The sequence below is a fragment of the Mustela nivalis genome (assembly GCF_964662115.1).
Source record: "Mustela nivalis genome assembly, chromosome: 19".
Lineage (NCBI taxonomy): Eukaryota > Metazoa > Chordata > Mammalia > Carnivora > Mustelidae > Mustela > Mustela nivalis.
In genome coordinates this window covers 23,340,724-23,355,498 of record NC_139038.1, presented here as the reverse complement: position 1 = coordinate 23,355,498, position 14,775 = coordinate 23,340,724, and the positions used below count along the sequence as shown (strand labels likewise).

The 14,775-nt window shown below is 36.6% G+C and overlaps 1 protein-coding gene across 7 annotated transcripts in view; it reads left to right on the top strand.

Moving 5' to 3' along the window:
• Positions 1 to 14,775, top strand: part of LOC309854548 (phospholipid-transporting ATPase ABCA3-like) — a 294,363-nt gene that overhangs the window by 134,646 nt on the left and 144,942 nt on the right. For 6 of the 7 annotated variants that reach the window (XM_082713827.1, XM_082713826.1, XM_082713828.1 and 3 more), the window contains 2 exons: positions 4,835 to 4,962; positions 14,012 to 14,153. In XM_082713827.1, coding sequence (XP_082569953.1) covers positions 4,835 to 4,962; positions 14,012 to 14,153 — 270 coding nt within the window. Of the gene's footprint in view, positions 1 to 4,834; positions 4,963 to 14,011; positions 14,154 to 14,775 lie in introns of those variants that run through there. The other variant, XM_082713830.1, reaches the window with a different exon arrangement.

The window sequence follows — 14,775 nt, the reverse complement described above, 5'->3', positions numbered from 1 at the left end:
AGAGACACCTGGGTTGCTCAGTCAGTTAAGCATCTGACTTCAGCTCAGGTCATGATCCCAGGGTCCTGGGATGGAACCCCATGTCAGGCCCTCTGCTTAGCTGGGGCCTGCTTCTCCCTCTCCCTCTGCCTGCTGCACTGCTTGCTTTTGCTCTCTCTCTCTCTGTCAAATAAATATATAAAATCTTTAAAAAAATAAAAATAAAAAAACAAAAGTAAAATGATAAAATATTTAGGAGAGAACAGACAATCTTTGTAACTTCATAGTTAGTTGAAGGATTCTTACACACCATTCATGAAAGAAAAAAATGAAAAATTGGACTTATGATATATTATTTGCTCTTGGGTTTAAAAAAATGCATGCATAATTTTTCACAATCAACTTAAAACATTTTACTACTTTATTTTCACATCTACACAAGTGAAAGCTATACCAGAAAATGTTGTGATTTATGAACATATTTCAAAGAACTTAAGAAAACTATTTACCCAGATATTTACCATAGCTCTTGTTTGTAGCCTCATTCTTTTTTTTTATTATGTTCAGTTAGCTACCATATAGTACATCGTTAGTTTTTGATGTAATCTTCAGTGATTTATCAGTTGCATATAACACCCAGTGCTTACTACAGCACGTGCCCTCCTTAATATCCATCACTCAGTGACCCCATCCTTCAATCCCCACCACTCTGAAACCTTCAGTTTGTTTCCAAGAGTCCATACTCTCTCATGGTTTGTCTCCCTCTCTGATTTCCCTCCTCCAGTTTTCCCTCCCTTCACCTATAGTCTTCAGTGCTATTTATGTTCCACATATGAGTGAAACCATATGTTAATTGTCTTTCTCTGCTTGACTTATTTTACTTACCATAATCCCCTCCAGTTCCATCCATATTGGTGCAAATGGTTGGTATTCATCCTTTCTGATGGCTGAGTAATATTCCATTGTATGTATGGACCACATCTTCTTCATCCATTCATCTGTTGAAGGACATCTTGGCTCCTTCCACAGTTTGGCTATTGTGGACATTGCTGCTATGAACAGTGGGATGCATGTGCTCCTTCTTTTCACTACATCTGCATCTTTGAGGTAAATACCCAGTAGTGCGATTGCTGGGTCATAGGGTAGCTCTATTTTGAATATCCTGAGGAACCTCCATACTGTTTTCTAGAGTGGCTGTACCAGCTTGCATTCCCACCAACAGTGTAAGAGTGTTCACCTTTCTCCACGTCTTTGCCAACACTTGTTTCCTGTCTTGTTACTTTTTGCCATTCTAACTGGTGTAAGGTGGTATCTTGATGTGGTTTTGATTTGAATTTCCCTGATGGTTAGTGATGTTGAACACTTAATTTTTTTTCTGTTAGCCATTTGTATGTCTTCTTTGGAGAAGTATCTGTTCATTCTTCTGCCCATTTTTTGACTGGATTATTTCTTTTTTATGGGTGTTGAGTTTGAGAAGTTCTTTATAGATCTTGGAAACTGGCCCTTTGTCTGTAGTGTCATTTGCAAATATCTTCTCCCATTCTGTGGTTTCCCTCTTAGTTTTGTTGACTGTTTCCTTTGCTGTGCAGAAGCTTTTCATATTGATGAAGTCAATATAAAAGTTCATTTTGGGGGCACCTGGATGGCTCAGTCATTAAGTGTCTACCTGTGCCTCAGGTCATGATCCCAGAGTCCTGGGATCAAGCCCCACATTGGGCTCCCTGCTCCGTGGGAAGCCTGCTTCTCCCTCTCCCATTCCCCCTGCTTGTTTTCCCTCTCTGACTGTCTCTTTGTCAAAAAATAAAAACTTTTTTTAAAAAGTTCATTTTTGCTTTTGTTTCCTTTGCCTTTGGAGACATATCATGAAAGAAGTTGCTGTGGCCAATTTCAAAGAGTACTGCCTATGTTCTCCTCTAGGATTTTGATGGATTCCTGTCTCACAGTGAGGTCTTTCCTCCATTTAGAGTTTATCCTTATGTATGGTGTAAGAGAATGGTCCAGTTTCATTCTTCTGTATGAGCTGTCCAGTTTTCCCACATGATTTATTGAAGAAACAGTCTTTTTTCCATTGGATATTTTTTCCTGATTTGTCGAAAGATTAGTTGGCCATAGAGTTGAGGGTCCATTTCTTGAGTCTCTATTCTGTTCCATTGATCTATGTGTCTTTTTTTGTGCCACTACCATGCTGTCTTGATGATCAGAGCTTTGTAATATGGCATAAAATCAAGCAGAGTGATGCCCCTAGCTTTGTTTTTGAATTTCCAAGTTCCAGGTTCCTTCTTCTATCATTTTTCTTCTTTCTAAAGAATTTTAACAATTTTTTAGAACAGGTCTTCTGACAATGAGTTCCCTTTGTTTTCCTTCATCTAAGAATGTCTTTAATTCATCTTCATTCCTAAAGATTATTTCATTTGGTATAAAATTTGGGGTTGACAGTCCTTTCAACATATTTAAAGATTTTATTTATTTATTTGACAGAGAGAAATCACAAGTAGATGGAGAGGCAGGCAGAGAGAGAGGGAAGCAGGCTCCCTGCTGAGCAGAGAGCCGGATGCGGGCCTCGATCCCAGGACCCTGAGATCATGACCTGAGCCGAAGGCAGCGGCTTAACCCACTGAGTCACCCAGGCGCCCTTTTCAACATATTTAAAAAGCATTTTTCAGTTTCTTCTGATGTCATTGGTTTTTGAGAAGAATCCTTGTTTTCTTGTAGGTGATGTATCATTTCTCTCTGGCTGCTTTCAAGATATTTTCTGTCCTTATCAAAGCTATGATTATGATATGTCTAAGTGTGGATTCTTTTGGTTTATTCTGTTCGGGGTTTACTGAGCATTTTGAATCTGTAAGTTTCTGTCTTTCACCAAAGTTGGAGAGTTTTCAACAATTATTTCTGAAAGTCATATTGTCCCACAAATAAATCTGGAATTTAAGTAAAAACTTTTTAAAAAGGATATAGAAAAAAAATTAAAAACATGGCTGCATTAAAACATAAAAATCTAGTCATCAAAAGAAAATCTTATCACCACAAAAAAACTGAAAGGAAAGCCACAAACTGGAGAAATATACCTAGATTCACTTAACCAAACTCCACCACCTTTTGGTTCACATTACCCACAGTCCACCACCTTTTGGTAGGTAGGTACAGAGACTTGAATTCAGGGAGACAGAGCTGTGGATACCATGGTGAGGAAGGAGCCTGCTTACAGAGTGAAATGCAAAATCAGAGGTTTTAAAAGTCTGCTACAATGCTTACTACAAAACTTACTACAATGCTACAGTAATTAAAATAGTCTTGCACTGACATAAGAACAGGAATAGACCAATGATATAAAATTGAGAGTCTAGAAGTCCACATATTTATGACCAATTTTTGAAAATGGTGCAAAGTACTACTAAAGATACAAATGTAGTGATCCAAAGGGGCACGTGCACCTGAATGTTTATGGCAGCAATGTCCACAATAATCAAACTATGAAAAGAACCTAAATGTCCTTCAACAGATGAATGGGTAAAGAAGATGTGAAAATACATTGTGTGTGTGTGTGTGTGTGTATTTTTAAGAATTTATTTGAGTTTTTTCCCATTTTTTCCCCTCTCTTGTTCATGTCTACTGATCTATCTTCACTGACTCCTTCCTCTGTTATCTCTGTATAGCTATTGAGCCATCAAATGTGTTATTTTTTTCAAAAGCACAATTCGAAATGATCTCTGCCTCCTGATTTATTTTGTTTTGAGACAGCTTTTTGTGGGCCCCTGGCTGGCTCAGTTGGTAGAGCCTGTGACTCTTGCTTTCAGGGTTGGGATTTCAAGCCCCACATTGGGTGTGGAGCCTGCTTAAAAAAAAAAAAAAAAAAGAAAAGAAACTGCAAAACAGCTTTTTGAGATCTAAAACACATACCATATATTCACCCATTTAAAGCATACAATTCAGTGGCTTTTGGTATATTCACAGAGTTGTGTATCCACTACCACAATCAATTATAGGGCATTTTTGTCACCAAAAATAAACTCTGGAACCTTCAGTCATGACTCTATAATTTTCCATCCCACCAGGATTAGGAAAACACTAATCTAAATCTACTTTTAGATTCGCCTACCTTTTATGTAAATGGTTTATGTATAAAATTTTTATTTATATTATATGTATATGGAAGTTGTGGTCTTTTGTGACTGGCTTTTTCCACTTAGCATAATGTTTTCAAGGTTCTTCTATGTTGTGGTTTGTATCAATACTTCATTACTTTTCATTATACTGAATTTATTTGTATATCCTTCATCAGTTGATGGACATTTGGGTTGTTTCCACCTTTTCTTTTGCCTGTTATAAATTGTACTGCTATGAACATTCATCTTTAAGTTTTATATAGGCATAAGTTTTCATTTCTTTTGGTTATATACCTAAGTGTGGAATGAATATGTCCTGTAGTAACTATGTTTGACTTTTTGAGGGGATACCAAAAGTTGTTATCTAAAATTATCTAAAATTGTTTTACTATTTTATACTCTGATCAGCAGCGTATGAAGGTTCCAGTTTTTCCATGTTCTCACCAGCACTTGTTATCATGAGTCTTTTTGTTTATAACTATCTCAGTGGATTTGAATTGGTATCTTGTGATTTTGATTTGCATTTCCCTTATGACAAATTACTTGTCTTTATATATATTTTAAAATGATTGCTATTTAAAATTAAAGTAAAAATTGTTTTGAACCCAGTATCCATTAAGTAGTTACGATACCGATATTTGAAAAACAGTGTTTTTAAGTTAATAGTATTAGGATAAGATTTTATCCGTGTATTCCCCCTCAGGAGGAATTACCATATATTCCCATTATAATGAACATAATCTTTTCTACAGTTCGAGGGTTTGCTTCAGAAATGGAGCTTGAGAACTACCTTAAGTATGACTATGGATCTCATAAAGTACTGGCTGCCGTCATTTTTGACACTGACTTCAAAAGCAGCAGTGACCCTCTGCCACTTCAGGTGAGAATGTTATATTTAGAGTTTTCTAAATACATAGTTTTCTAGTACTTGTACTTCCAGTTTATAGGATGACTTTGCTATTACTAACCCAATTTTATGGATGAAGCAACCAGTTTTCCCAATATCAAACTACTAGTATACAATAGAACAAGAATGTGAATCCAGGTCTGAGTAACTAATTTCTGTGCTATTAATTGTTAGACTACGATAGGAACTACATACAGAAGGCCTTAGACTCATGGGAAACTTTGACTACTCAGGCATTGCTTCTAGTTCTATTCTTCTAGAATTTCTGATATAAGCTACAGAGCAGATGCATTTTCACTAACAAGGAACCAAGCATGTAAAGACAAAAAAAATTCTTTTTCTTTGAATGAAACACATAACTTAAGTCCTTTCATAAATGAACAGAAAAGAGTCCAAGGCTCAGCCACATTGATTCAGAACTAGGATATCCATAAGCACCGAGAAAAGATCTGATTATACCATAGCCCATGGGAAGGAGAAAGAAATACAATGCCTTGAACTTGGTGTCTGCTTATCAGATCTTGTTAGGCATTCTATCCTGGTGGTGTTAGAAATAAATTATCAATCTATAATTTCTAGACATGGAGCCAAGTTCTATGTTTATAATGCAGATGCATGTTAGTAGAAGGTAAAATGAATAAAACTCCTGGTAGGACAATATATATTCTTTCTGTATGTCCCATCCTTCCATGACTCCATGCTTCCATACCAACTGCTTTCCATTTACTAAGTCAGAATTATCCATATGCTGATAATGGATTTAGGCTCAACAGTATGCATTGGCTCGAAGTGTGTACTCAACATTTCAAGTTTTATTATAATTACTTTTTGACTGTGTTTGTGTCCCCAGGTATTTGTACTAGATTCCAGCTACTACCTGTATGCTAAACTGAAATAGGCTCACTGCTTGATGTAATGATAGATTTAAATAGGATCCTGTCTCCCAACATAATTGAGAAAATGAATAGGATAAAATAGAAAATTATCTGTCCATAAAGATCCAAGAAAACCACAATTTTGGGGGGGGCTCTGATTCATTTATTTACAGATTAATATTACATTATATAAAGAGATCGCAATTTACTTACCAGTTTTGCTACTGGACACCTGGGATGTTTATAACTTTTTTTTTTTTTTTTTTTTTTTTTTTGCTACTGAAACAGTGCTACTATGAACATTAGATACTCTGGGTATATGCTTGTACATAGAATTTCTGGGGAATGGTCACATCTTAAAATTTATTACACAAATTCTCTTGTTTTCTGTAGCGATGATACTAGTTCAGACTCCCAGCAACAGTGTCTGAAAGTTCTTATTATTAAACTTAAGATTTTCAGATGTTTATATTTACTAATTCCATGGATATGAATTAGTTAATTCCACAGTTGTGGAGTGGTATGCAACTTTTGGTTTTAATTTTCATTTCCTTGGTTCCTGATGAGATTAGCATATGTCCATGTTTTAAGTAATAAATTATTCTTTAGTGAGGTATATATTTGATCTTTCCCCCCAATTTTCTGTGGCAAAATCTATTTTACATATTAATTGGCCAATTTCTTTGTATATCCTACACATGGACCCCTTGTCTCTCATATGTATTACAGGTATATTTTTCCAGTTTGTGGCTTTCCTTTCAGTTTTTTCTTTTTTTTGTGTGTGGTAATCAGATTTTCTTTTGATGACTAGATTTTTATGTTTTAATGCAGCCAAGTTTTTAAATTTTTTAAAAAGTTTTTATTGCTTTTTAAAAAGTTTTTATTTTAATTCCAATTAGTTAACAGACAGTGCTTTATTTCTTTCAGGTGTACAATATAGTGATTCAGTAATTCTGTACATTACTCAGTGCTCATTACAAATGCACTCTTTAATCCTTATCACCTATTTCATTCATTTCTCTACCCACCTGCCCTCTGGTAACATCAGTTCTCTAAAATTAAGACTCTGTTTCTTGATTTCTCTCTCTTTTATTTTTTTCCCTTTCCTTGCTTGTTTTTTTTTTTCCCTTTTTTTTTTTCCTTGCTTGTTTTGAAGAAAATCACAATTTGAATGAGTAAAAACAATCAACTGACACAAACATGGAGATGAATCAGAGGGTGGAATTATCTAACAAAGATTTCAAAGCAGCCACCATAAAAAATGTTTCAACAATAAATTAAAATTGTCTTGAAGTGAAAAAGAAAATCTTAGCAAAGACACAGAAATTATAAACAAGGAATTATAAACTTAAAAATACAATGATGTATTAAAAAAAAAAAAAAAACCTAGTTGAATGGCTGAATAGTAGAAAAGACAGAGCAGAGGACATAATACTGAAGAATAAATTTAGCCAAAGAGGTTCAAGGGGCTTACGGTGAAAACTACTATGCACTGTTGAAAGAAGTTAAAGAAGTTTTAAATAAATGTGAAGATGGCCAAAGTTTCTGGGTAGGAAGACCTAATATTGTTAAGATGTCTTTGGGGGCACATGGGTGGCTCAGTCAGATAAGTGTCTGACTCTTGATCTCAGCTCAGGTCTTGATCTTAGGGTTGTGAGTTCAAGCCATGCATTGGGCTACACACTGGTTGTGGAGTCTACTTAAAAAACAAAGATGTCAGTACTACCCGTAATTAACCTACTGATCCATCACAATCACTATCAAAAGCTTTTTATGCAGAAAGAGAAAAGCCAGTCTTCACATTCATATAGAATTGCAAGAGACCCAACTTGTAAAAACAGTTTTTAAAAAGAGCAAAGTTAGAGGATTCACACTATCCAACTCCACCACCTTTTGGTACACATTACCCATAATCCACCACTTTTTGGTAGGTAGGTACAAAGATTTGAATTCAGAGAGACAGAGTTGTCATGGTGAGGAAGGAGCCTGCTTACAGAGTGAAATGCAAAATCAGAGCTTTTAAAAGTCTGCTACTGTGGGGGATGTAAACTTACTACAATGCTTACTACAGAACTTACTACAATGCTACAGTAATTAAAACAGTCTTGCACTGGCATAAGAACAGGAATAGACCAATGATATAAAATTGAGAGTCTAGAAGTCCACATATTTATGACCAATTTTTGAAAATGGTGCAAAGTACTACTAAAGATACAAATGTAGTGATCCAAAGGGGCACATGCACCTGAATGTTTATGGCAGCAATGTCCACAATAATCAAACTATGGAAAGAACCAAATGTCCACCAACAGATGAATGGGTAAAGAAGATGTGGTATACACACACACAAACACATATAAACACACACACACACACATATACACACAATGGAATACTATGCAGCCATAAAAAACCTGAAATCTTGCCATTTGCAACGATGTGGATGGAACTAGAGGTTTATGCTAAGTGAAAGAAGTCAATCAGAGAAAGACAATTGTCATATGTTCTCTCTGATATGAAGAGTTTGAGAGGCAGGGTGGGGGTCATGGGGGGAAGGGAGGGAAAAAAATGAAACAAAATGGGACCAGAGAGGGAGAAAAACTGTAAGAGACTCTTAATCTCAGGAAACAAACCGAGGGTTGCTGGAGGATGCGGGGATAAGGATAGAGTGGCTGGGTTATAGACATTGGGGAGGGTTTATGCTATGGTGAGTGCTGTGAATTGTGTAAGACTGATGATTCACCGACCTGTACCCCTGAAGCAAATAATACATTATATGTTAAATAAATAAATACTTAAGAAAATGATGCAAAGTCCATTCTGTGGGAGAGAACAATTTCTTTAACAAATGATGTTAAGACAACTGATTTTCCATATACAAAAGACTGAAAGTGGGCCACTACTTCACCCTATATACAAAAATCAACTCAAAATGGACTAATGATCTAAAAACAGGAGCTAAAAACAAAACTCCCAGAAGTGCAGATGTGAATAAATCTTTATGAGGGGTGGAGTTAAGATGATGGAGGATTAGGGGCACCCTAAACTTGTCCCTTGACTATAGCTAATTAGTTATCAAATCACTCTGAGCACCTAGGAAATCAATCAGAGATCCAAGAGAACAAAAACTACAAGTCTACAAGTAGAAAATCCACCACCTTTTGGTAGGTAGGTACAGAGACTTGAATTCAGGGAGACAGAGCTGTGGATACCATGGTGAGGAAGGAGCCTGTTTACAGAGTGAAATGCAGAATCAGAGGTTTTAGAAGTCTGCTACTGAGGGGGATGTGCCTAACTTAAAGGTGCTCAGGTGGTGAAGCAAGGTGGAATTCCAGGTGTGTCACCCTGGTCTGAGAATCACCTGGGTCACAAGAACGGGTGGCAACTAAGTGCTGTACTGTTCCCAGTATAACAGTGAGTCTAGGTGCCAGCTCTCTGCTCTGTGTTGCCATAAACTGTGAACCACAGTTCACACGGTTCACACAGGCGTGGTCCTGCAACCACTTTCCTGGGACAGACCAGCAAATGGCAGAAATTTAAGTTCTCCCTAGGAGGATCAGTGTGGGTCCATGCCACAGGAGTTCCTAAAATCTGAATCAGAAACTCAGTCATGGACCTGAAGTAAAAAATCTGGGACACAGGCAGTGTGAAGGCAGGGTTCTGACAGAAACCAGGGTGATAAGAGAGATTGGTTGCTCTTCTCTGAGCACTCACTGAAGAGTAGAGGGTGTAAACTTCCAACTCTGGGGCTAGGGAGGGGGTCTATGCCATATTTATCCCACTCATCAGTGCTGAAACCCCTCAGGGAGAAAACAGCACCACGTAGTGGAATCCAGACCCACTTATACCAGTCCCTGCTGCCCTGTGCTCTGGAGGTGATTTTTGTTAGGGTAAGGCCACCTGAGCATCAGTGCAATGGCCCCCTTCCCCAGAAGACCAATAAAAACAACTCTCCCACAGTTCATTGATCATAGAGGGCTGCAAAGTTTCAGCTCCAGGGGAAAGTAGTATCTAGCCTTCTTTACACTTTTATTCTTTTTATTATTATCATTTCATTTATTTTCTTATTTTTTCAAGTTTTTCCCTATTTTTATTTATATATACTTTGTGTGCATGTATGTGTGTATAATTTATTTTTTACTTTCATTATATTTTATTTTACTTTCTTATTTTGGAGTCTAGATTCTTTTAACAAGAAGACCAAACATATGCCCAGGATCTAGTTTTATTGTTGTTGTTTTGTTGTTGTCTTCTTTTTATTCTTTTCTTTCCTGGACAAAATGATGAGACAAGGGAAATTCACACCAAAATAAAGAGCAGGCGTTAGTACTTATGGCCAGCAATTTAATCAATACAGATATAAGTTAAGATGTCTGAACTAGAATTTAAAATGAGTATAATTTATTAGCTGGGCTTGGAAAAAAGCATAGAAGACCTTAGGAAATCCTTTACTGCAGAATTAACTAAAATCTATTCAGGCCAAAATTTAAAATGCTATAAACAAAATGCAGTCCCAAGTGGAAGCCATAAAAAACAAGAATGGATGAAGCAGAGGAGTGAATCAGTGATATGGAAGATAAAATTATGGAAAACAATGAAGCTGAAAAGGAGGGAAAGAAAGGTAACGGACCACAAAGATAGACTTAAGGAACTCAATGACTTCTTAAAATGTAGTAACATTCATGGGGCACCTAGGTGGCTCAGTGGGTTAAAGCCTCTGCCTTCGGTGCAGGTCATGATCCCAGGGTCCTGGGATCGAGCCACACATCAGACTTTCTGCTCAACAGGGAGTCTGCTTCCTCCTCCTCCTCTCTCTCTCTCTCTCTCTCTCTCTGCCTGCCTTTCTACCTACTTGTGATCTCTGTCAAATAAATAAATAAATAAATTTTTAAAAAATGTAGTGACATTCATATCTTGGTAGTCCCAGAAGATGAAAAGAGAGAAAGGGAGACAGAAGTTTTATTCAAACAAATTATAGCTGAAAAACTTCCCTAATCTGGGGAAGGACACAGAGAACACAAAATCTGGGAAGCACAGAGAACTCCCACTCAACAACAAAAGCCAACCATCGCCAAGGCATAGCATATTCAAATTCACAAAATATACAGATAAGTAAAGAATCCTGAAAGGAGAAAGGAGGGAAAAGTTCTTAACCTGCAAGGGAAGGTATATGAAGTTCACAGCAAATCTGTCCGCAGAAACTTGGCAGGCTAGAAAAGAGGAAATATTCAACATACTGAATGGGGGAAAGTCTGCAGCCAGGAATACTTTATCTATCAAGGCAGTCATTCAAAACAGAAGGAGAAAGAAAGAGGTTATCAAAACCTGAAGGAGTTCATGACCACTAACACAGCCCTGTAAGAAATTTTAAGGCGGATTCTTTGAGTAAAGAAGAAAAAAGAACAAAAGCAACAAAGACTAGAAAAAGACCAGAGAACATCACAAGAAACACCAACTCTACAGGTTAGCACAATGGTACTACATTCATATCTTTCAGTTAGTAATCACTGTGAATGTAGATGGACTAAATGATCCAATCAAAAGGCATAGGGTATCAAATGGATTTTAAAACAAGACCCATCTATATGCTGCATACAAGACACTCATTTTAGACCTAAAGACATCTGCATATTGAAAGTGAGAGGACAGAAAACCATCTTTCATGCTAATGGATGTCAAAAGAAAACAAGAATAGCCATACTTACACATCAGAAAAAACTAGATTTTAAACCAAAGATGTAAGAAGACATGAAGAAGGGATTTATATTATACTTAAGCGGTCTATTCATCAGGAAGATCTAACTATTGTAGATATGCCCCCAACTTGGGAGCTTCCAAATATATAAGTTAATTAATAATAAACATAAAGAAACTCATTGATAATAAAATAATTGTAGGAGACTTTAACACCCCACTCATAGCAATGAATAGATCATTGAAGCTCAACAAGAAAACAATGGCTTTGAATGTCAGATGGACTTAACAGATATACTCTGAACATTGAACATTTCATCCTAAAGCAGTAGAATACACTTCTTTTCAAGTGCGCATGGAACATTCTCCAGAATAGATCATATACTGGGTCACAATGCAGCCCTCAACTTGTACAAAAAGATGGACCCCACAGCGCTATGAAACTGGAAGTGAACCAAAGGAAAAATTTGGAAAGACCACATATACATGGAGACTAAAGAACATCCTACTAAAGAATGAATGGGTTACCCAGGAAATTAAAGAAGAATTTTTAAAATATATGGAAGCAAATGAAAATAAAAATAATAATTCCAAACCTTTGGTGATGTAGCAAAGGCAGTCCTAAGAAGTTAGTATATTGCAATACAGGTGTATTAATACAGTTATATTGCAACGCCTCAAGAAGCAAGAAAAGTCTGAAGTACACAACCTAACCTTACATCTAAAAGAGGTAGAAAAGGAATAGCAAATAAAGCCTAATGCCAGCAGAAGAAGGGAAAGAGCAAAGATTAGAGCATAAATAAATGATATAGAAACAACAACAACAAAACAGTAGAATAGATTAATGAAACTAATTAGCTTCTGCTTTGAAAGAATTAATAAAATTGATAAACTCCCAGCAAGACTTATCAAGAACAAAAGAGATGGGATGCCTGGGTGGCTCAGTCAAGTGTCTGCCTTCAGCTCAAGTCATGAATCCAGGGTCCTAGGATCGAGTCCTGTGTCAGGCTCTCTGCTCAGCAGGAAGCCTACTTCTTCCTCTCTGCCTGCCACTCTGTCTGCTTGTGCTTTCTCTCAAATAAATAAATAAAATCTTTTTAAAAAGAGAGAGAGAGGACCCAAATAGACAAAATCATGAATGAAAAAGATCACAGACAAACCCAGAGAAATACAAAGAATTATCAGAGAATACCATGAAAAATTGTATGCCAACAAACTGGGTAGTCTGAAAGAAATGGATAAATTCCCGGAAACCTACAAATTACCAAAACGGAGACAGGGAGAAATAGAAACTTTGAACAGACTTCTAACCAGCAGGAAAAAAAAAAATGAATCAGTAATCAGAAATCTAAAAAAACCAAAGTGCAGAGCCAGATGGGTTCCCAGGGGAATTCTACCAGACATTTAAAGAAGAGTTAATACCTATTTTCCTCAAAACAGTTCCAAAAAATAGAAATGGAAGGAAAACTTGCAAACTCATTCTACAAAGCCACCATTACTTTGATTCCAAAATCAAAGACTACATGAAAAAGAAAAATTACAGGGCAATATCCCTGATGAACATGGATGCCAAAATTCTCACCAAGGTACTAGCCAATAGGATCCAACAGTACATTAAAAGAATTATTCACCACGATCAAGTGGGATTTATTCCTGGATTGCAGGGATGGTTCAGTATTTTCAAGTCAATGAACATGATACACCATATTAATGAAAGAATAAAAACCATATGATTCTCCGTAGATGCAGAAAAAGCATTTATCTTTTCAGGTTTTCTAGTATGATCAATATGATTTCTGTTTTCTGACTGTAGCTGTTTAAAACAAATGTATAGCTGTCTGTCGTGTACAGGTTCCACCTTTTGTGCCATCTCCTTTGAGCAAGTAGGTTGATTCCCAAATATTTATACCACAAATAATGTTACAACAAACTTTTTCATGTTTCCTTTATATTGTTGGAGGTGTACAAGTCTGTTCCTGGAAGTAGGATTGTTGAATCAAACCATAAATGCATGTGTAGTTTTATTAAACTTTACCATATTCTCCATTATAGTTGTGTCATTTTGCCTCCCACAACCAATGTATTAAAGTGCCTGTTCACAGCTTCACTCACAGAGCTTCTAGTGTGATGGGTAAGAAATAGCTCTGTAATTTTAATTTGTATTTATTTCATTGTATGACATTGAAAAGCTTTTCATATGTTTATGGGCCATTTGTGTGTGTCTTTTTGTGAACTACCTATATTCTGAGATGACTTTAGATATTCTTATGATCAGAGGACTAGTGCTTTCAGTCACTGTAATTTCTAAGTGTTCAGAATCACTGACATCAGATGAGTCTCATCTTTCAAACCACGTGTTTTCCCATTTGGACTTAACTTTTCTTTATTTTTAATATGTGCATTTCAGTTTTATATGGTTTTAAACATGATTTGTTTCCTATTGCTGCTTCTAGGTAAAATATCATCTGCGTTTTGTTAGGATACAGAGATCTTTGATGTGGCCAGAGAGACTGGGCTGGAAGACATCCTTACTCTTTCCTGTTCATCCCTCTGTAGGACCCAGGAATGCAGATTGTGATGATGGAGGAAGTCCTGGTGCGCAAATCGTCGAACATCCTTATTTCATTATCTCAGTTGCATGTTTACCTACATATATGGTTATATGTATGTTTTATACATGTATATACCCATTGTATATATGTTCTTAACCTGTAATTTTTTAATTTAATTTATATTTTATCAAAACTACTTTCAATTCTATACATTAGTGGTGGTTTAGTGTTTTGCTTTCCAAATACAAATACCTTCATTTGTTGGCATCGCTTGCCTATTCATATCTATATATAATTTTACTGATTTGATATTGTGGTAATTTTAAAAAAGATTTATTTATTTGACAGACAGAGATCACAAGTAGGCAGAGTGGCATCCAGAGAGAGAGGGGGAAGCAGGCTCCCTGCTGAGCAGAGAGCCTGATGTGGGGCTCGATCCCAGGACCCTGGGATCATGACCTGAGCCAAAGGCAGAGGCTTTAACCCACTGAGCCACCCAGGCACCCCAAAACTGTGGTAATTTTTAATTCAGATTTTTTTCAATTAATTAATTTATTTATTTGACAGAGAGAGATCACAAGTAGGCAGAGAGGCAGGCAGAGAGAGAGAGGAGGAAGCAGGCTCCCTGCTGAGCAGAGAGCCCGATGCGGGACTCGATCCCAGGA